The 24048-nt window shown below is 31.7% G+C and overlaps 1 protein-coding gene across 1 annotated transcript in view; it reads left to right on the top strand.

Moving 5' to 3' along the window:
- The window catches only part of LOC107440289 (uncharacterized), a 52292-nt gene that overhangs the window by 23087 nt on the left and 5157 nt on the right, over positions 1–24048 (top strand). The window contains exons 6-10 of the mRNA XM_087165360.1: positions 13117–13311; positions 15987–16076; positions 18429–18524; positions 21243–21365; positions 23825–23956. Of these exons, the coding sequence (XP_087021486.1) occupies positions 13117–13311; positions 15987–16076; positions 18429–18524; positions 21243–21365; positions 23825–23956 (636 nt within the window). The remainder of the gene's footprint in view (positions 1–13116; positions 13312–15986; positions 16077–18428; positions 18525–21242; positions 21366–23824; positions 23957–24048) is intronic.

Below are 24048 nucleotides of genomic sequence, written 5' to 3'. Positions count from 1 at the left end.
TTTAGCTGGTGTGGAAGCAAAAGCACGAGGGCTGTTTCTGCTGGAGCGAGTCTAGCACCCCGTATAGTTTGCAGTGTGATTTTAAATACATTTGTAAAAATCTGACTTGTAAAAATTATTTAAATTTAAAAGGTTGCGAATTCAGAGAAGGATTTATCTGCTTTGATGATTAGTGTGCTAACGTTTGAATGTTGACAAACAATTGGAGGCACTGTTGAAGCGTTGTTTCTTATGCCACTTGATCTAGTCCTTAGCTAGATGAAGTCCAGAAAGTCGCTCACTCTCATAAAATCAAGAACTTGCACAGGATTTTCAAAGAGATCACTATAAGGAGCTTCTGTCTGCAGAAGACTTTGGACGACTTGTCTGATTTTGTCCATTCCCTTTATGCCTTTGCTGGGTAAAATCAACTGGCCTTCAAGCCTTGGGTGACCCTGCCATGAGGAAAAATCTTCAGGCGTGCATCGCCCATTCCACCCAGGGACACCACTCCCGTCATGATGAGGCAGCATAATAGGACTTGGGGGGGATACTGTTGAAGTAACAGCTCAATGCTTTGACAAAGCTAAAGTGGTAGATAATAGAAGAAAATATCCACCAGTTGAAACATCACTATTTATTTTAAAAGTGCTACCCTAAAAAACAAAACTAGTACTTTCGAAGTAAATAGTAATATCTAGTATTTGCACAGAATTGTTATCATCCCTATTTTTATGAATTTTTTCCTGACATAGTTACAAAGGATAACTTTTCTTCCTATCTATGTGTTCCTTGAAATAATTCATTTTGTCTCTTTCAAGATTTGCATAGATAACCGCTTTCCTTATAATTTAAAAAAAAAAACTGCAGGAAAAAACTTACTTTTTTATTCTATTATTGAATGATCAGAACAGGAACAGAAGAGCGAAGCACAATATGTAGACTTAGCCCTTACCGATATCGATTGGTCAAACTGAGACCCAGGAGAAATAAAAGCTAATATTTATTATTACGGAGAAGATCAAAGAGTGTAAGAAACCCATTTCAATAAAACTTGTTTTCCGGATGAAAAATAAATACATATATACATACATGCATGCATATATCTGCCAGCTACTATGCTTATTAAAAAATATTTTATTGAGTGGTAAATATTTAAAACTAAATATCCCAGAATTTTTGGCTGTGTACCTGGACCGCGACCCTATCCCATCCATCGTGAATTTGAGTTCTGTTTGTTTTAGATCCTTGTGGTTAGCAGGCAGTGGGGTTGCTTCATATTCATTTCAAGCATTCTGCTTGAATAACTAAGGATAAATGAGAATTATAAAAGTAGTTCTCGCTAAACTATATCTGCTTCAAAGTTGTAGGCGTAAAAATATGTCAGCATGAGGAAAAACTATGTATATGGAACAAAGTGCAGAAATGCTAGTTTGCCACGCTTTGTAAAAAAAAAAATCCGGAGGTAACGAAATTTAAGTTATTTTTAGTTTAGTATTTTTCATTTAAGTAATTTTTCCACCACTACGCATCAAAAATTCGAAGTGTCGTATGAATTGCAACTTTATTGCAGTTATGTCTCCTTTTTCCTAAACTATCAAGTAAACACTCATAGTCTAAAACAAGACAATTCATCGGCACCACAAGGTATGCGAGCAACCCAAATGGATCGCAGCAGTGTTGACGATAAATCAGAAACTTGAAATGGGATGAGCAACCCAGAAACGAGTGGTATTACCAGGACGCCTGAGTCATCTCTATAACAAAGTCAAAGACAAGATATTTGCCTGACTATAGCTTATATAAAATTTTCTTTGTCGTTGACAGACTTTTGTCTATCTCGTGTAAATATGTCAATAGTTGCATATATTTTCTCGATCATTTTATTACACCTGCGTAAATGTTAATATTAATCTGACCCCTGTAAATATTATTATATTCTTATCTAGTTTAATCTCAATTATGTTTATTTTCCTATCGATTTTATCATATGTTCAACCGACTGGTTTCTCACTCATGACTTTACTATTTGGTACTTGGCACCCCCCCCCCCCCAATTCTACTCCCACTTCATACATTGCCCAACTGTTTGGTCTCAAAATTCCGAAGTTATTCAAAATTAAAGTTTTTCAAAACACAATATCAGATCTTTCATACGTATGAACCGTTTTTTCTTTCGTCTCCGGTTAAGATTCTTTTGAAGTAGCGAAAAACCTAAGACTTTGAAATGGAGAGCAAGAATTATTTTAACTATGGAACACACAAAATATTTTAAGGTGGGTAGGTACTTTGTTTGCGTCGCACTAAAGCTGCACTATGAGCTATTGGCGACAGTTTGGTAAACATCCCTGAGGATGGTCAGAAGACCTGTCATCACAATTTTGAACCTTTGCTGAGAGGATGGCTCCCCCGCTTTGGTAGCCCGACGACGTGCGAGAGAAGTAGAGCACTTTACGATGAAACAGTTTAACGAGGACCGATATCGCGCACCCTCGGTCCCTACACAGACTGATCAAAGTGGTCACCCACCCGCTCAGTGATGTTTGACTTCGGTGTTCTAGTAGGAAACGTGTCTTTAGGATCAGTTCACTACAGGACCTTAATATTTTAAAAGAATATATGAGTGAGGGCTTTTATGCAAATATATAAATATAATTTATTATTTGTGATTTTCAAAATCATTATGACTCAACTTTGATAAACAAAGATATAAATATTAACATACACATGTTGTTACCCTTTTGAAAGTAAAAAGAAAATATTCCGTATTGGTATAGGATTGAATCATTCGTGTGTTATAATAGTCTAAATAATTTTAAATTTAATTTTATAAAGCAAGAATAAAATGCTATGTCATAAATTTTTCCAAGATCTTAAATAGTTTGGAAAAATCTGCAACTAAAAGCGAAAATATACAACTAAAAGCGCAGGTTTGAAATGAACTGTTCAGCCATAACACCAAAAACTCACGTTTCGTGATAATGTCTTTTTTTAAAACGACATTATTTTGGAGAAACAAGTAATTTGTATAACAGGTATTTAATATAACAGGTTTTCACCCTAACGTAACAGGTATTTAAATATTTTTCTTTTTGTTGTTGAAGGATTAGTCCAAATAATGTTTTAAAGTACTTGTAAAGCATTAAACGAAAAAATTGATAGTAAAATTGAGAGTTAAGAGAGTTTGTAAAGACTTAAAAAGCACTTATCTAATTATGCTAAGCATGAAATTTATGCCATTTTAAAAGGGGGGCTACAAAATGCTGTAACACTTCAAAAAATAGTAATTAATTTTAATTATTCGGTAATTGTTCGGCAATTGTTCTCTCATTATTCCTGTGAGTTGCACTTTCTACGAGTGCTGACGATTTTTGTTAAAAGTAAAATATTTTCAATCAGTTTAAAGATGGAATCGAAAAAGTTCATGGTTAAAAACACACCTGCAGATTGTGAATTTTCTGCAGGTAGAATCTTTTAACAATTCAAGTCTCTCGAGTATAATAGAACATTTATATATAGAACTATAGATCGGTTATTGAATACTAATACCTGTAAAGATCGATCCAAGTCTGGTCGTCCACGCTCAGTTCATACGAAAGAGTACATTAAAAGAATTTGAGAAAAGATACTAAGATATCTTCAAAGTTCTGCTAATAAAATAACCGGTGAAGAGAAAGTGAGTCGGAGAACTGTGCAGGTTATATTAAATCAAAACTTGGGAATTTACCCTTACCTCAAAAGAAAAGAACAAGGTTTCACAACTGCACAAAAATTAAGATTAAGATTTTTTGTCATTGCTGAACCAGAGCGGTAGCAAAAGGGTTGACAGAATAATCTTTTCTGATAAGAAAATATGTTGCACCAAACAAAGTTATAATGCTAAAAATAATGTATATTCAGCAACCTTAGATGATGTACCTGAAAGTGTTTGAACTGTACAACATTTTCAGAACTGTAATATTTTGGGCTGCAGTGTCAAATGGCGGAAAATTTCCTCTGAAATTCATTGATAAATGAGTAGAAATCAATGCTGAATATTTCAAAAAGAAAGTATTGGCTACACATTTACTGCCTCATGCTGACAGATTGTATCCCCAAAAATACTGGATATTTCAGCAAAATTTTGCACCATAACACCGGGCCAAGAGAACACAGGCTCGGCTTCATGCCAATTGCCCGAAGTTCAACAAGCAAGAAGATTTGCCCCCTTCTTCACCGGATCTAAATCCTTTAGACTATTGTGTTACGGAAATTCTAGAGTCTTAAATTGATGCTAAGCAGTCTGGACTCTCTCAGAGCTTCTTAATTGCGTGAATGGGACAAAACTCCGCTTAAATTGATTCTTGCCGCCATCGGACAACGGCGTAAGAGATTATCGTTAATAATCGATAAAGATGGTGGTTGATTAGTATTTAAAAAAATTTAAGATGAACTTCCATTGTTAGTGCTCATCATATTCAGGTACATATTTTTCTGCTTAATATTTGTACAATAAAATTATTCCATATTTGTCACAGTATTTTGTAGTCACTCTGTAGAAACTTAAATATAACTTTAGTTAAAAATTTCCTGTAACTTTTTGAAAATGTTGCTATCATAAATAATATAAGGTTTAAGTTCGAAACATAATAACAGTTTGCATCATTTTTATTTACTCGCATTCCGATTCAAATAACAAATATACATAAACAAAACTCCGATTATACGAGGAGGACTTAAAAAAAAATTTTATTGAAAATTCATTTGTCAACTTTTTTACAATGTTGCTTCAATCACCTTCAAAATACTCAGCATTAAAGGCGATACACTTCTCACTGTTGAAGCAGCTCTGGAATTTTTCAACTTTGATATCGTCCAGTGCCCTTTGCAAAGCTGTTTTTACTTACTCTACATCAGTCTTTCTCAAAGTGGGCGATAACGCCCCCTTCGGGGCGTTTGAAACCTAGAGAGGGGCGTTAAGGGGCCCAGAAAAAATGGGGGGCGTTGATGTGGGTTAGGGGGGCGATGTATAATTTGAAATTTCATTTACTTTATATAGTATTTTAAATTTCACTAAAATTAAAACCCACCTACTACACAATAACGAATAATTAGTTTATATTTCTACCCTGTATGATGTTATAAAAACTTAAAATACTTAACATAGATTTCGTAGGATAGCCCGCACACCGTACGCAATCAAGCTGTAACAAGTTTCTGCGGAAAGATAAAGGAACATGATCGATGATAGTTAAAAAATTAGAGCAATTTTACCTTTATTACATTGCACCAGAAATTATTTTAAACATTAGGAAAAAACTACCATGCAGAGTTTTATAATATTATACATACGTAAACTAACATAAATTGAAGTTTTCTTTACTTTCTTTCCTGTTTTTAACATAAGGGCAACAGACTGGGTGTTAGATCCTTTTTCAAATGTCAACATAGCAATATCACCCCAGTTGGAAGAAGAACTTTTAGAACTGACAACGAACGAGGAAATAAAAGTCAAATACAAAAATGGCTACCAACAATTTTGGCTACAAAAGTCAATTAAGCAGTTGTACCCTGGATTGTGATCTATCGTTGAACGATTTTTGATAGCATTTCCATCGTCATATTTGTGTGAACGTGGATTTAGCGCTGTGACAACGCTACTTACTAAAAAGAGAAATCATTTGCAAGTTACCAAACGCTGCGACTTACGACTGTTTTTTAGTAAAATCGAACCTGATATCAACAAACTTATTAAATATCATCAAATTTATCCATCTCATTAGATTAGTATAAAAACGAAAACTGATTATATATTTATATTGTTTCTTTTAATTTGATTAAAATATATTATTAATATTATTAAGTTGGGTTTTATTTGCTCTCACTGGTAAAAATTTCCAGTTTAGAATGTAAGTTTAAACATCAGAACCGACTAATACTATAACTAAATTAATTAAAATAATGAAATTGTGGTTTTTAAGTTTTAGGGGTGTATAAAAAATGGGGGGCGCTGAAAAATAATTGATTTTCAAAGGGGGCGGTAAAAGAAATAAGTTTGATAATCACTGCTCTACATCATCAAAATGAGCGATAACATTTCAAAGTAGCCGGATCACGCTATGGGTCGAAAAGGACATCACTACGTGTGTGAAGGTGCATACTACGTATCGGCTAACGTTGACACGATTTTGGAAAGAAACTGAAAATTTTGCTTTTAAACAAGTTAATTTTTGATTTTCTTCAATAATTTATTATTATTTATCTTTCTGATTTTTCTTGATTCTCGGAAACAGGAAATAGTCACACGGGGCTAAGTCTGACGAATACGAAGGGTGGGGAACGATAGACCATCACTCAGAGGATATTCTTTTGATCCTGAGTAAGAAGATGAGGAACAAATTTAGCGGGAACGCGTCTCATTTGCAAATCCTCATCAAATTCCTCTGGCTTGTGCTCCAACTCAGGCTTTTCTATTCTAAAATGTCTACCCCTTCAAAAGTTTTCCAACGACCATACGAATCCTATATTGTTAATAAATGATGCTTATATTTATATTACTCCAAAGAAAGGAAGTCTTTATCTATCACCAGTCTTGTCTTTATCAAAAATTAGCAATAACGAAATAATGAAACGCTAACGTTATGATACAATCATAAAACGTTTATACCATCTTTTTAACTGGTTTTTTTTTTCTTTCAAAATATCTCTAATCTCTGTCTTTGATTCTGCAGACTCTAATCATCATCATATTGCCATTATTTTGTGAGATGTAATCTTTAAAAAGTTCATTAGACAGCTGTGCTTTTTTTTTATGTATAAGATTAGAACAAAAATCTGATTTGAAAACGATGATAGATATAGTCATGAAAGGATAATGTGAAATAAATTTCTAATCAGTTATTTGGCATCAAAGTACCTAGACATTTAATATGATTATGTATACAATGTTACTCATATTTTTTTATCTCTTATCATCTCATTGTTTCTGAGAACAAACACACGTACGTGTCTTTCATGCATGAAAGATAATATGACTGCAGTAAAAAAACTTAATTTTAACAAACGTTAAACATTTAGGGCAGATAAACAATAATTACTTTGATCTTTATTAGAAAGCACCTTGCTACTTTTTTTGATAGACACGTATATTTTCTAAGTAAGCATTCAGATAAATCTGTAATTCCCTTCCTATATCTCTGCCATCAAATAAGTTTTATGCTTTTAGTCCCGCTTTCCTTTGAAGCAATTCGTTAGATTCGGTAACCATTTTACTCTTTTCTTAGTTAAATATTCATTTCAAACCTTTAATGAGTATACTATTTAGTCTTCATGTCTACAACGTTTTTTCATATGTATATTAAGGGCGGTAAATATGGAACACCCTTTTAAACAACACACATTTATAAACAGAAAGATAACAAGGAAATTTTCAATGAAAATCAAACTATTATAATTATCTGCCATGTGTGCAATTATTTTAATAATTTAAAGGTTATTACAGTTGCTATATTCTACAAAAATACTGTTCACTAGAATTCTAAAAAAATATATTAAGAGGATCATTACGGAAAACCGCCTATAAATTTTATTTATACATTATCTTTTCAAATTTTTAATTTTATCAGGGGAAATTTGGTTATATTTTTGCTCCTTAATTTTTTTTTTCTAATTTGTCAGAAATTCATTAAAAAAATGGAAATTTTACCTACACACTCTTTCTAGTAGCACTTAAAAACTTTGAGAATAAATTTAGCACTCTCTTGCCATCAGCTCAATTTAAAAAAAAAATGTAAAACAAAGTTAAAATTTAAAAAACTCTTAGCATTTTAAGTATCAATGAAATTTAAAAAAAAATTAAAACGAGCAAAAAAAATAATATTATTAAAATTTGGATCAAATTTATGTGAGCCATTCTCCAAAAAGTAGGACATTTGTGCCTTTAGCTTTTATTCAATTCATTTTTATCAGCACTATTGCATTTAAAATACTGAATAAAGTATTATTATACAATTTTAAAATTGTTATAATAATGTGGTGACTAATTGTTAAAGGTGTAAATCTTAGGTGTAAAGTTTCTTAATTTTAAAGGGGTGGCTGTTTATGGTGCCTCAGTGGAGACATCGGTATGCAAAGGGTTAACTTTGCCTGCCATAAAAAACATGACCACATTAACGTCAAGTTTATTTGCGTAGACGTTTCAATTATTTTAATACCGTGATGGTTAAAATAATTTAAAATCAAATTAGGTTAAACAAAAATGAAAAGCAAAAATTTGAGACAACTGTAGCATAATTGAGAAAAGAATCAAGTTTCAAAGTAATATTGGTAATCATAAAGTAATGCTGGCAGTAGTAGTAGTAGTAGTAATTGACGATCTGTTTCGGATCTCCATGCTTCATTAATGTGCTTGTAGCTCTCAGGGATTAAGGACAAAGCAATGTTGCAAGCAGACGTGTTAATGTTTATGTTTTTCCGCCTTCTCTTTACATAACTTCTTTCACTTTTATTGATCATCATGACTTGTGAGAATTCTTTAAAATCATTTTAAGCATATCTGAATTTTCTTCCATGTATGTTATTCATAGACTAATCATCTCTGTTAAAAATCTATAAAATAAAATAATATTTTCTAAGGGTCTCAATCAGTTTTATTTATTTAACGGTTATCGTTTGATGAAATATTTATCTCTAAAAGAGTAGATAACGGTGATTGACGACAATTACTGAAATTAAATTATCTTTCACTTTCTTACAAAACATTTCTGTGGCATAAGGTCCATTTTAAGGTAAGCGATTTTTGAAATTATTAGCAATATTATTATTAAAATTGTTAAACATCACATGTATGTGATTAAAAATAACAATAGTTTATATGTATATATACTATGACATAATTATTTATGAATTAAACGATATCTTATGATAAGCTAGCTCTCCAACAGAAATGCTTATTAGTATCCGCATAAAAGAAAAATTGTTGGTCATTTGTCGAATTTTACAAAGAATAATACATTTACAAATGCGATAGCATAAAAATAAACTAAATGATAAATATTTAAATAAAACTTCATTACCTATGATTTTTGAATTAAGTAACAAAGATCGCCTTGAAGTGGAATAATTTCTATTTACTATTTTAAATTTGCAGCTCTCTTTTTTAAACTTTAATTGGGTATACTATGGCCTACGTCACAGGTTGTGTTATTCCTACTAAATTTAACCCATGAACAGAATTTTCTGCGAGCCTAACTTCAAGCCACAAATAAACAAACGAAGTGTTTGATCGTTTAAATAGCTGCTCGCCAGATTTTATTGCATTATAAAGAAAAGTAATTGATATTCGATTTTTGATTAATGCGTAATTGATTTATGTGGATAGTGGCATAGAATTTAGCATTGCGTCATGGTAAATGTTATTCCTACTAAGTGGACGTAGTTGTGTTTTTTTTATATTATACCCAATTAGGGCAAAGATAAATATTTAGTCAAATTCTATGAAACATTTCTATGATGCATTTGTTGAGTATTTTCCTTTCGATATTAATTTCGAAGTAGCTGTTGTGCGTTAGAATGTAAAGAATGTATCACAAATTTGCTATTTCTGGAGAAATAAGTGGTACCAAATTCAGACTCAATGATAAAGGAAAATTTCTCAATGTAGCTATCACTAAGCTATCACTTCAATTAATTATATCAACAGAATTCCCTAACAAAATTTTGAATTATTATATTGAGGAAATTTAGGGAGTTACGTGTCTTTGTTTCTCTCATTGTTTTACCATCGCTTTTTAATTTTTCAATGAGACTAAATTCAAACAAATCTCATAGTGCCACGAAAGGATTAATTTTAAACAAATTTGTAACTTAGCATTTCAACACAAATAAAATATTTAGCGCTTGAAATTAGCTGGTTTATTTCAAACAAAGCTCGATTGTACTTAAAAACAAATTAAAATAAATAAAAAAATATTTGAGTTGTGGACAACTCATGTTGAATTGGATTTTATATATATATATATATGTTACGGTGAATGACCGAAGTCTCGAAAATGTCGACATTCACCGGTGTATGTCCGAAATATTTACTAAATACCCTTATTTCTGACTTTCACCGGTGAATGTCAACAATTACATAGTCGCTTTGGTGAATGTCCGAAATATTTATTACATTCGATTTGATATGAATTTATTCGTGGATATAATTACATTTATTCGATATTTTAATACTTACTGACGATAGATCAGAGGAAACATCAGTGTTTGGAGTATCGGACAACCACTGCCCGGTATACACCAAGTATCGGGCAAATATATACCGGGCAATGGCACTTGACCTTAAAAAAACATCAGTGTAGAATATACCGGGCAATGGCACTTGACCTTAAAAAAACATCAGTGTAGGGTATACCGGGCAAATATATACCGGGCAGTGGCACTTGACCTTAAAAAAACATCAGTGTAGGGTATACCGGGCAAATGTATACCGGGCAGTGGCAATTAACCTTAAAAAAACATCAGTGTAGGGTATACCGGTCAAATGTATACCGGGCAATGGCACTTAACCTTAAGTGGCTCGGTATACCCTACACTGATGTTTTTTTAAGGTCAAGTGCCATTGCCCGGTATATATTTGCCCGATAATCCAAACACTGATGTTTCTTCTAATCTATCGTCAGTAAGAATTAAAATATAGAATAAATATAAATATATCAAATAAATATAATAATATTAACGAATAAATTAATATAAAATTGGACATAACAAATATTTCGGACATTCACCAAAGCGACTATGTGATTGTTGACATTCGCCGGTGAGAGTCAGAAATAAGGGTATTTCGCAAATATTTCGGACATACACCAAGCGACTACGTGAATGTTAACATTCACCGGGGAATGTCGACATTCTACAGATTTCGGTGTTTCACAGTAACATATATATATATACAACAGCGCCAGTCAATAAATACGATTTCCCTCCCCAAAAAATAGTTGGGCCATTTTCAACCAATTGCTTGATCCGGCTATTTTGAAATTTAATAGCTCGTTAGTAAACCTCCCTGAGAATGGTCCAAAGACATCACAATTTTTATCCTCTGCGGAGGGGATAGCTTCCCCGCTTTATAGTAGCCGCTCGCGAAGCCTAACTCTGTAAGATAGAACAGTTTAACGTGGAGCAATACCGCGCACCCTCGAACTTTCGCAGGCTAACCAAAGTGTCAGATACCCGCTCACTAATAGCTACTAGTGATACTTGAATCGGTGATCTACTGAAACCCGTGTTTCCACGATCCTGTGTGACATTTTAAAAATAATGAACAAAGAAAACTCAATACCACCAGATACAGACAGTTTGTTTGATAAACATAATAGTACTTATATGCTTAAAAATGTCAGAGATCAGATATGCCAAGGGGAAAAGATATGATCTACCATATCGATTTGAATAATAATTACAATATTTATAAATAAATAAAATCAAATGAATTTTGAAATAAATATTGTTCACATTCTTCGTTTCGCTCTTTAGGTAAATTTCATTTAATGCTATTTTCTCACGGATCTTTCCTCATTCAAAAAATGCTAAAAACAGAAAAAAAATTATTTTAACCCTTTGCACATCAGTTTATGTCATCGATTATAAAAAGCACTTATAAGTTTAGAAAACAAGACTCAACATTCACACTCTTGCCGTATAATAACTGGAGTCCATTAAATAAAACTTTTCTAATGCCACTTGCCAATACCAGCAAGCGTGCTTGGTGAAACCGAGTCAATTCAAGGCAGAGGGTGCATTTCTTGTTTTTCAGGGACGCCATCTATGGCCAACGAAACGACTTCAGCCACACACACGTCACAGCCCGTTTATAGACTACCTCACAGCTCGGACTCATCTATACATCCATCCATTCATTCATCCACAAATCGTAATTTCGACCTGAACCAGAGAACAATCAATTTCCAATTCATTACCCTCAAAGGTATGATTTGTTGAGGGAACATGATAAACTTTGTGACCAGACATATTTAAACGTGCACCAGTCACCATTTATACGTGGAGTCTTCAACAAGTGGAGATCGTCCTCATGACCTCTTGTGCATGGACCCAACGCCCTACCAACCAGGCAATCCCGACCCCATAAAATAGTTACTTAACATTAAAATGTAAAAACTTTAGCATTTAAAATAGTTGGTATTTTGCAGGTGACAGTGGTAGCTAAGAGACACAGAATCTTGTTCAAATAGAAAGGGTTAATATATGGAAAAGGTTGATATATTAATATATTTGTGACTAACTATATATTAATGTATGTAACATTTTATGAAAAAAATACAGCTAATACTTTTTTAATTAAATGCATCAATTCTGAGTTCTCAGATCTCTAAACATTAAATTTGCCTTTTAAAGAAAGGAAATTCCTACTAATAGTAAAATTTATTGCTAATAGTATATAACTGCTATTTTAAATTTCTAAATCATGAAAACTAGGATTTCTTCAGGTTATAGTAACAGAGATATTCGTTAAAATTTGTTACCTATAAAATTTTCTACTAATTTATTACCTGTTAAAATTTGTTACCTATTATTATTTAATGCAATAATAACTAGACAACTAGTGCTTTTTTCTCATAAAAATTCTCGAGTTTTCGAAAGAAAATAACAAAACTACTATCTACTTAGTTTTTTTTTAACCACTTGATTGAGACGTGATTTCTTTTAAAAAGAATAAATAAACGCATTTCATAATTTCCAACTTTCATGTTATTTACGGTTGATTTTATTTTAGTATTACTCTGAAATAATAAAGGTAACATCGGGCATTGGGAGTAACTTACGGAGTAAGGTAACTTTAGTGTTTTATTCAAAGTTTTTACTTTATTGGTTTTGGTGTTTGTGAAAAATACATTTCGATATACAATATGAAAATACAGAATAGAATAAAAATGAAAAAAGCTTTTAAAAAAATCCATTTTGTGACATTTTCGATCAAAATAAAACAACAACAACAAAAAAGGGTAAAAAATTCAGAAAAAATTATCTCAGAAAACAATGAATAACTTTCCAGAAATAAATATGCTGATAAAATAAAAATAATAGCTTTTAAGTCACACTTTCATTTATTTATTAACGTATTTAATTACTTTTGAATATTTTCAGCACAAAAACAATTCCTACCAGATCTATTTCTTGGCCAAAAAGCTAGAAAAGAATATGAATTCTAAGGATACAAATTCGAAGGATCTTTTCCAAGCCTTTCTGGATAACAAGCAATACAGCAGAAATGGTGTGCGTCGATATGAATGGATCTTCGGCAAAACATTCCTCAGCACTGGTGGAATGACAACAACCAAGGTTAGACATTACCTTTTTTTTAAAGGCTCATGCCAGGGCTCGAAAAAACTCAGAAATTTTACCCGTCCTCCTTTAAAACTAACCCGTAGCTTCTAAATAAATAAAAATATAATTTTATTTCATTTATTACAAACATTTATATAACTTGCACAATGAATTAGTAGTTACTAGGATTATAAATACTAGGATTACATTATACTGTATTAAAATAAATACTAGGTTTCTAATAGTAAAGCCTATTATTTCTGTTATGAAATAATTTAAATGACAAAGGTCAAGTTACCTGGAATGTCAATTTATCCGAGGGTACTGCGCTTTTTAAATGAATCAAATATGACGTTTGCCAGTTCCACAATCAAGCCAATGATTTACAGAGGTTTCTGCACAGAAACCTCTAGGTAGATACTCATAATTGCGTTTAGGTAGATGCTCCATTTAGGTAGATGCTCATAATTGCGTTTAGGTAGATGCTCCATTTAGGTAGATGCTCATAATTGCATTTACCGCTTGTTTAAGACCAGTACGTAATGTAATTTATTGTAAGTTCGTAAAGTACTCCCAGACAGAGAAAACATCAATTCCACCATACGCAGTGTGTTGCTGAATTGCTAGATTAGTGGCTCATTTTAGAAATGAGGCGCTAGACTCTTGTAAGATAACAAAAATTGAAAATATATCACGAACATTAATGGGAAAATGGCCGTCCGCGCGGACGTCGGATTCGAGAATATTCGTTGTCCGCGGGGAATTTTTGACCGCCGAGGACTGGTTCATGCCATATCTTTGCTATTAATTCATAATAAGGACAACATGAGAAACATATATAAATTTTGACGTAAACTTCCCCGGAAGTTGTAATTAAACATGACGTTTGTATACTATATGTTTTTGTTATCATTGAACTTCGAAGTTATGTTATGCGGTTATCCTTTGAAAAATATGGGAAAAGAAGCAAAATAATTATTATGGAAAGTACGCATGAGATAATGTGACGTGTTTAGATCCTTATAATATGTAATATACCGAGTGGGATGTAAAAAAAGTTTGTGTATAGTGTGAGAAAAAGAAAATAAATAAAAAACAGAATAACACGAATAAATTTTGATCTAATAGTCAGATTTTAACGTACTAAGACTGAATGGTGCAAGGGATAACCTCAAGTATCTTAATTAATTTGAGCAGATGATACTTTAAGTTATGAAATCTGATACAAAAATGTATTTTCTCCAAATAAACATACCTTTATACCTTTTTTTCAACAGTTTTGGACTACTGATCCTTAAAATAGGGCGGGGTGGTGGCAGAGATCAGGGAAATACGGCCCCAATAGTCTCGTCAGGAGAGCAGCCTAAAGTTTGTACTCCTGTCGTTGTTGTGTTGTTTCTAATCCCCAAGAGGTCCATTACAATTAGACCAAATCCATAAGTCCAAAAATGTCCAGAAAGTCTAAAAACAGATGAGGCTTTGAAAAAACCTCGTCGATCTTAAAATCGATACAGTTTAGAATATGCTCGGGCGAAGCCTGAGCAGTCCTACATTTAGTGCAAAGTCCAAAAGTCTTGCGCCCCTGAACATACGAGAGACACACCCTGAACATACAAGTGACCACTTGCAAAGCGAGACTAGACTACCATGAGTCTAGTTTGTACTCCTTTATGTTAATTATACTTTTTTCGTATTTCTCCAAATTCGAGAATTTCTTAAGCGACTTGAAAAATTTTTGCGCACGATTATAAAATTTGTTTATTTAAGGATAATTTATACGTGGAAAAAAGTTTTAATAAAAATTTAAAAAAAATTTTTATTTAATAAAATCAGAAAAATTTTAAATTGTGAACATGCAATAAACAATTGTAAAATTTAAATTTTTCGAATATGGCAAAATACAGAAACAAGATCTATCAAATAGTTCCTAATAAATTAAATGTTAAATATACGACTTTTAAAATTCAATTTCTCAAGAGCTATTCGACCGATCTCGTATTTTGTAATTTGCCGAATAAAATTATATTCCTTAAAATGATGTAAAAATCAGAGGAAGTGTGTTTTTGTATCTGATTTCGTAACTTTATAATATTTTCTTCTGAAATTAATTAGCATATTTGAGATCACTCTCGAGAACCATTAAGTTTGAGTCCTACTACATGAAAATCCGATCATTTAGACCAGAGGTTATTTAGAGTGAGCACCAAGTATACTTTGAAGAACAATCGAATACTTCAAAAAATCATCGACATGGAAAAATTTGGCACTTCAAGCATAATTAATGCAACTAAAAAAGTAAAAAATTAATGATTCTTTTGTCAACTGGAACAATAAATTACAACTCTATATCGTGGCACAATAGACTTGGCGTGCTCGAACTTTCATTCTTTACTCCAAACTGCTCTCTAGTATAAACCATAATTTTATTATGAGGAACATACTATGGTTTTATATGAATGATTGTGGTTATAAGTGAAGAGCCTATAAGTGATTTATGATTTTATGCGAGATCATGATTCATATCAATGTATTACTAAGACGAAGGACTTATTTTGTAATTGGGTCTTTGAGTTTTTAGTTGTTTGCATCAAAACGAGTGAAAATTCTACGATGCTAAACATAAACTGCATCTTATGATTTATTGCTATAATTTTTTTTATTAATTTACTTCTTTTTCTACTATTTTATAGAAATATGTATCATTATTGGACTTAAAACCAGGACAAAAAGTACTGGATGTTGGTTGTGGTATCGGAGGTCATAGTTTCTACATGGCCGAGGTTTGTTTATTATTTACTTCTAATTGGTGAATACTTTCACTGTAAGAAGGGTATGGAACTATATCGTCAAATTTGCTACAAATTTAATATGCGTTGAACTATATCATTGTACTTCTTAAACTTGATTACACAATTCTATGGTTCATGTTAAACGAAAATATTGTTTGATTTAACACCCTATTAAAGTTCTAGCTAAAATTATACTGTTTTAGGGCCCTAGGTACTGATAGTATGTTTCAAAGTTGATCCTATTTTTCTGAGAGTGTGTAAAGTGCTTTTAATAACGCTGTTTGTTAAATAACGAGACAATTAGAGTAAGCTAGAGAACATTTATTTAAGTTCTTATAGTACGTAAGTTTTTGATAAGCGAATTTCTAAATGTGGTTTTATTAGTACATTAGATTATTCGTGACTTAATTTCATTTTACAGCGATGCTTTTTTCCTCCCTTACTAATAACAAGTTTACTTCAATTGAGAGAAAAATTGTACTGTTCCCATTGTATCTCAATTCCCTGTCCCCACAGAACGGCCACACTCTGAAAAAATTTAAAAAGTAGTGACATCTATTTTATGAGATTGTTAGTTTTATAGGATTCAATTGCACATCAATTTTAGAAATTCAGTCTTCATCAGTTTTAACATATATAATTGATTTAAATTATTTTTTATCGATTGCAATTAGTTAAAACATTTTGTTTCCTCATTCTTTTTCTACCAGTATTTTTAATTTTTCTGGAAAGTGGCCACCCTGTCCCATGATTGGAAAGATGAAACTACACGTCTTCTCCTTCAGGTCAATATCAACGTCATGAAAGGAAGAATCAGGATACTGGCAGAAATAAACTACGTTTGACAAATAGTACCACAATATCATTCGAAAAACAAACCTTATTATGGGTTTTAAGCATTCATTCCAACGGGCACTAATTGCTCTTTTTAATTAAGGCTTACTCGAAGTTTCCTTATCATTTAAGTGTAACATGTTTGTCTTCTTCCTACATCACTACCTAACGAAATATTCCTTCTGAAGGCAAAACAAATGGTAATACAAAAGTTCTAAATCAGAGTTATACGGAGGATCGGTCAAAAACGTAAAATCACTCAAATGTCTCGATTGTCATGAATACCATAATGTGGTAAAAGCGCAACCTCTTGTTGTGCTCTTTTTCGTTTCTGATATGTTTCTGCCATCTCTCTGTCTCTGTTTAACCAGTACATGACTTCGTTAATAGGGATGTTTAAGATGGCATCACTTTCACTTACCTGTCCATTGGCAATCCTTCTATGATCAATCAGTTAGATATCAATCACTAAGAATGCGTTTCTATTGGGATTGGAATATGTATGGTCCAATAAAAATAGTACAAGCAGTTAATTGCCATTCGCAAATATATAATTGCGACAATTGACTGATTTATCCCATTTGAGGATGTAGTTCAGCCTCTGGGTAGGACATCTTTAAAGTAGAACGCTGTTCCTTAAATTCAACACGAATCGGCAGCCCAAAACATAATTGCCATTGTTTACAGGGAAGATATTGTTTGATTCACTTGGCCAGTGGTGACAGATATATGCTTCTGTACTATTTTTTAGGATTCAAGTGTCTATTTAAGTAAGGGTGTCCGTTATAATGTGTATTTTCCTCATCGGCAAATCATGTAAAGTGGAAAATACCGTGTCTTAGATATGAGTATAAATAAATAAGCTTTTAAATAGAAAACAATTTGAAAAAAATAATCTTAATGGTAATCAATGTGTCGTTTTGAGAATTGTTTAATAATAGGGAGGTGAACCCCTGATCATTGATTTGCAAGAATTATCGTTTTTTCACTGCAAGAAATTCCGATTAAAATTACGGTACAGAAAAAATATTAGCACCGTGAATAGATTTTATGGTAAAATCCATTTTACCATAAAATTTATTTTTACCTTAAAATTTTCTAGCGTAGCTTTTACAATAATAGTTGTTTAATTACAATTCAGTGATTTTACTGTAAATCTTGCTGTAAAAAATATTTTATACCTTAATGACTTTAACTATGCAGATAACAATCAAAAAGATATGGAAATCAATGAGGGACAAACTGGATCCTATCATTTGATTTTTCAGTCAATGCACCAACAACGGTGGTAAACTGTGTCGTAATTAAATTTATTGATCACGTGATAAAACGGTTTCACAATATGAGGGGCAACTGTATTTTTATTACATAGACAGATTTTATGTTAAATTTTCTCTTAATCTGTTCTAAAATCGTTTTTTAGCAGAGCATGTCCTTGCTTGAACCTTATGCAATTATACCACACATTTACTTTAATTTAATCCTTGATTATTTTTTTCTTAATTTTAGAAACATGGCGTGGAAGTTTTGGGAGTTGATTTATCTGTAAATATGATGACTGTAGCCACTGAATATCTTTCAGAGAAACCACAGTTAGCTGACAAAGTAAGCATTTCTTACAAAAGTACCTCTACTGAATCTCTTAAGTAATTTTCACAATTTTGTGACAATTTCTATCATATTTTGCCTTTTTAAGTTTATATCCAAACTAACCATCCTTATAGAGAGGAATGCGCATTCTATTTTACAAGTACTGTGAGACCAAAGATGATCATATCTGAAAAATCAAGTGAAGATCAAAAATGATTTCTATCTCCTTTTGAAAATATAAAGGAAATAGAAATGTCTGTATTGCTCTGTTCTGGAAAAACTAGAATTCCCCCCCCCCCCATTTTAAAATTAGTAGAATAAGTAAGTCAACAGATGGCGCAGCTGATTGAATATACTACAAGACGCTGTTAAACCATCTTAATTGAAATGTTTGCAACGGTTTTAGTTATTTTTGTTCTTAGAATTCGCTATGCTATTGCCGCAAATAATAGTCATTTTTAAAATATTGCTGTTTAGTTTCTATCAATAATTAGTACCATCTCTTGAAGATCTTATAAACTAATTTTGAAAATTAGGAATAATAAATATCTAATTTCCTAATCAAAGTGTGTCTTTTTAATTGATTATTTAAATCGATGCAATTTTTGCAACATTTACTATATACTGATAAATTTCCTATTTTTAGAGTATTAAGTAAATATTAATTGCGTATGCCGTTAAAAAAAAAGGTATATTTTATGATCCTTATTTAATATCTATGAATGTTTTGCTAATTTTAATTTCAATGTTTTAATGTTTTTTACCATATTGGCCCTTTTTATTTCAAGTACATTTAACGGCTAATAAATGGATAAAATCACATATACGCACATGTTTATAGTTTTACGCACTTTTCAGAAAATGTCTTAATTACTACATTTAAAGAGATAGCATTAGGACGTAAAAATTTAAATATTTTCAGTCATTTAAATATTTACAGTGGCAATAACGTTCTAGAGTTACGTCTTGCACGCAAATGGTTAACTCAGTAATTAAATTGGTAACAAGTTTTGCATCATAAAAACTAAAGAAATTATCATAAAATGTATCTGATGGCCACATTAATTCAAGAATTGATATACAGTGAAACCTCCGTTAAGCGGACATTCATGGGACCAAAAAATGTGTCCGTTTATGAGAGTTGTCCGTTTACGGGAAGGGTACCCTAATAACAAAATTTAACACCCTAAATTTTTTTAGAATGTTCTCAAAGATGTAGAAATAATATCTACAAGGATACTGTAAATATCTACAAGAATATTTATTTAAACAATAAGAAAGATAAAAAAGAATATATAAAGAAGTTTGATATAAATACATAATTCTGGATGTAGCTACAGATAAATAAATATAATTTTCCTACTAGCATAGATACTGAAGTTAGACATATGATACCAAATAGGAGCGTACTGTCCTCAGTCCGTTTCAATTATTAGGTTCACATCCCCTTACACCTACTTATCGTTTGATAGAGAACATGGTTAATACCTCCTTGGAAAATAAACCTCCCATGATTCACAGAAAAAAAAGTGATGCATACCTGTAAGTCATGAGGACCTATGGAGATGATATTCATTCACAATTGATCAGCTATCAAGTGTCAGAATAAAAGTTTCATTTATATAAACACCTCAAAGATTATACTTCTGTTCTCTTTTTTTACACCAGTTGTGTTAAATACAGTCTTCAAATTGATAAGAAAATTAACGAAATTTTCAATGGGGTAAAAGCATTGAGAGAAGTAATTTCAACTTGAGGGGTCTCATAACCTGTGTGGTCCAGATGAAAAGATCAAAAGATGCCGATGTCAGAATTATTTCAGGAGTGCAGTACCATTTCTCTCCTTTCTTTACAAAGATAAGGCAAGGTGACAGGAGAAAGATTGATTTTTCGGTGGGGAAATAGCTTAACAATATTTTTAGTTATGGATAAGGCAAAAAGTTTTATTTACATGCTTTAAAAATGGTGAAAAGATGCATTTTTTTAGCTTGCAATTTATCTAGAAAAAGTAGTGTCCGGTTTGTAGAGATAAAAAACAACGTTTCAGGATCAAAATGACTGTCCGCGTCCGGTTACGGGAGTGTCCGCTTTGCGGAGAATGTACGTAATGGTTTATTCATAGAAGATTCTCGGGGAATTAAAAATATGTCCGTATTGAGAGGCGTCCGTTTTGCAGGAGTGTCCATAACAGGAGGTTTCACTGTATATCTACAGAAATCCGATATCCATGCTGTAAAATTCATTTAAATTTAAGTGGTTGATTAATCAGGGAACTTTCTACTTGCTTTGATGATTAATTTATTATCACTGGAATAATTTTGTTGAACCACTGAAAACTCTTCCATTAAGATTTAAGGCATTAGGACTTAGCATGCTTGTGAAAAGTCGGTTCTTCTTTTCAAAAAAGGTAAAAGCTGTATTAAAAGCATTTCATTATTAATATTTATTTTTCAGAAACTTAGTTTTGTCTGTGATAATGTATTAGTTGTACATATATTTATATTTGAGTCATAAGTCATGACGTAATGCATTTTTGAAGGTAAAGTGGCAGATAGTAAGGAATAAATGTATGCTACCACTTTTTTCAAACAGATGTTTTTCATATGCCACTCTTTGTTCATACAAATGGTTTTCATATACCACTTTTTTTCATACAGGTGTTTTTCATGTACCACTTTTTTTGCATGCAAATGGTTCTCATATGCGTAATACTGTACCAACTCCCTATTTTAGGTAAAGTTTGTTATCTGTGACGTCACACGTTCAATTTACGATGACAACGCATTTGATACAATCTACAGTAGAGATACACTCCTTCACATTCCAAACAAAGATGAATTGTTCACAAATTTTCTGGTAAGTGAAGCTCAATTGATACTTTTAATAAATACTGTTCGGTTATCTCTTCTTGTTTTCAGATCCAGAGAAGTTTGTTATTTCTTACCTAAACTTCTAAAAAAAGCACCCCGAAAGACCCTGAATAACTTTTGATCTAATGATTGGAATTTAACGCATACTTAATTTAATCTTTGAAAGATTATCTCAAATATGCTAGTCGATTACTGTGGACGATAATAAGCGAAATCAGACACAAATTTCACTGAGTAAACATACGACTGATACAATAACTTTCATTTTATTTTCCACGCATTCAGAGTTGTGATCCTCAAAACCAAAAAGAGCATGTAGGGCAGTCGCTTTGCTGTTTTGAAATTTAAGAATATAGTCGACCCCAGCGGAGAGTGAACTCTAACACCCTTAGCCTATTATCAGCCTATTATCGCTCCCTTGAGTTTTCTCAATAATATTCATCAGTAACTTCATATTTTATTAGTAATCCAGCCGGCCAAAGACTCTCCGTGCAGTAAATGGTGACTGATGTAAGTTAAATCTATAGGGTCATAAAGTCCTCCATGTTTCCATAACAAATTATACCTCTGGGGGTACTGAATCGGAGATGGATCGTTCTCCGGCTCAGGTCAAAATTACGATCGGTGGATGAATGAATGGATATATGATGGGTTCACCCTATAAACGGACTGTGACGTATGGATGCGTCAGAAGTCGAATTTTTGACCATAGGTGGCACCTCTGGAAAACAAGAACAATAGCACCCCTTATCTTAATGGCCTGCGACGACGACTAGATTAAGATTCTTTCTACATTTTTTTTTCATAAATACCATTTCGGCACCTTTACAAAATAGAAAATAGTGGTCAATATACTAAATGGCTGTTTAAAAGGAAAATAAAAGAAAAATTTGGAGCAGTTGTAGAATAATTAAATATTTTTTTTTCTTTTTTTTCGATGGTTATCACCTTAGATTTCTGCATACCAAAGGCGCAGCGTTTGACAATTAAATTACTTAAAGATGTCCTTATGATTGACCCTTTCCACGCGAGGCTCTTTCAACGTCTAAAATAATAGATGCTGTCACTAAAATAAGTTTACAAGATAAAACACATGTAGTACTCGGAGTCCTCTAAATAAAGTCTTTTTTTTCCCTTGGTTTCATTCTTTAAAGAATTGGGGATTAATTATTAGGAGCTTGTAATTATAAAACTAATTCGCTCTCTAATCTTTATAATTAAATGTTTACAATTTTTAATTTTCTTAACGTTAAAATAAAAAAATTTTTTTGAAATATTATTTATTTCTTCTCATTATTATAAACTTTTAACCATTTAATTAATCTATTTCTTCTCTTTATTTCGAAACAAAAAATTTTGCTCACAATTATAAAATTCGTTTGTCTAAAAAAAATACTGTGCAAAAAAAACAATTATTATTTTTTTTATTATTTTTTATAACAATTGTAAAAATTTTGAATTGCTCAGTAAATAAATTTTTACATCATTTTATAGAAAGTAGTTTTAAATAGCAAAATGCAAAATTTGAACGAAATTGGTTAAACAGTTCTTGAGAAATCAAATTTGAAATGTACGACATTTTAAATCTTGATTACTCAGAGATTATTTGACTGATAGCGTTTAAATTTTGTGTTTTACCATTCAAAATTACGTTCTTAAAAATGATATAAAAATGTTCATACCTTGCAACGCAAAAGATTTCCACTATTATAAAATAATTATGCACTATTCTATAAAATTAATTTTTACCCGTAATTATCTTTGGAAACTCGAATTTAATAATTGTGTGCAAAAAGTTTTCGATTCCCCCTTGGTCCCTTAGCAAGTTCTCCAAGCATGGCGAACTATTCAAAAAGTAAAATTAACATTAAACAGTGATAACTTTCGATTTCCCTTTTTTTTTACTCTCTCTCGCCTAAATTATTAGGACCTTATTTTTCAGAGGCTATACTCCATACCCCATATCCTGTGTTTAAAAAAATAAAATCCGTCCGTAAAAGGTACGTCTATTCAGATTAAGAACTTTTTTATGCCTCACTTCCGAAATTAAATTATAGTCTGCAGTAATTATTGTACTTAATGTCGATCCATCGAACCATTAGGATTGCATTTTTCTTTAGAATGTGAATCTCTGATTATTAGATCAAAAGCAGATCAAGTGTTCCATTTACTACTCATAAAATCTGTTACCATATTTTTAATAAAGCTGCTAAAATTTTTTCAACTTACACTTGAGATTAAAAATGTGATTCCGAATGCTTTTCTTTCAGATATCAACGCATTATTTAATTAAAAATTTATTTAAAATTGAGTTCAAATTTTCAGAACAAAGAAAAGATTTATGTTTTTATTTATCGCTGTGTAGACAAATTTTCTTAGAAAAAATATTTATTTGAGACATGTTGTCTTTGTATTCACAGAGTTTATTTCATTTATTTATTTTAGAAATGGTTGAAGCCTGGTGGAAAAATTCTCTTTACTGATTATTCTAGGAGTGAAAAAGAAATTACGCCGAATTTTGAATCTTACATAAAGGACAGGGGATATAATCTACTTACAACAAATCAGTACAAAGAAGTAAGAATATCAATTCACCATCAGATTTTTTTTCTTCTAAAACTCATGAATCCATACAGGGTATTCATTAATGGCCAACCTTAAGATACATG

Source organism: Parasteatoda tepidariorum, chromosome 6 (genome assembly GCF_982258835.1).
Source record: "Parasteatoda tepidariorum strain Cologne lab strain chromosome 6, Ptep-v5.0, whole genome shotgun sequence".
In the NCBI taxonomy this organism is placed as follows: Eukaryota; Metazoa; Arthropoda; class Arachnida; order Araneae; family Theridiidae; genus Parasteatoda; species Parasteatoda tepidariorum.
The sequence above is the reverse complement of the archived record's forward strand: the minus strand, read 5'-3'. Positions and strand labels throughout refer to the sequence as shown.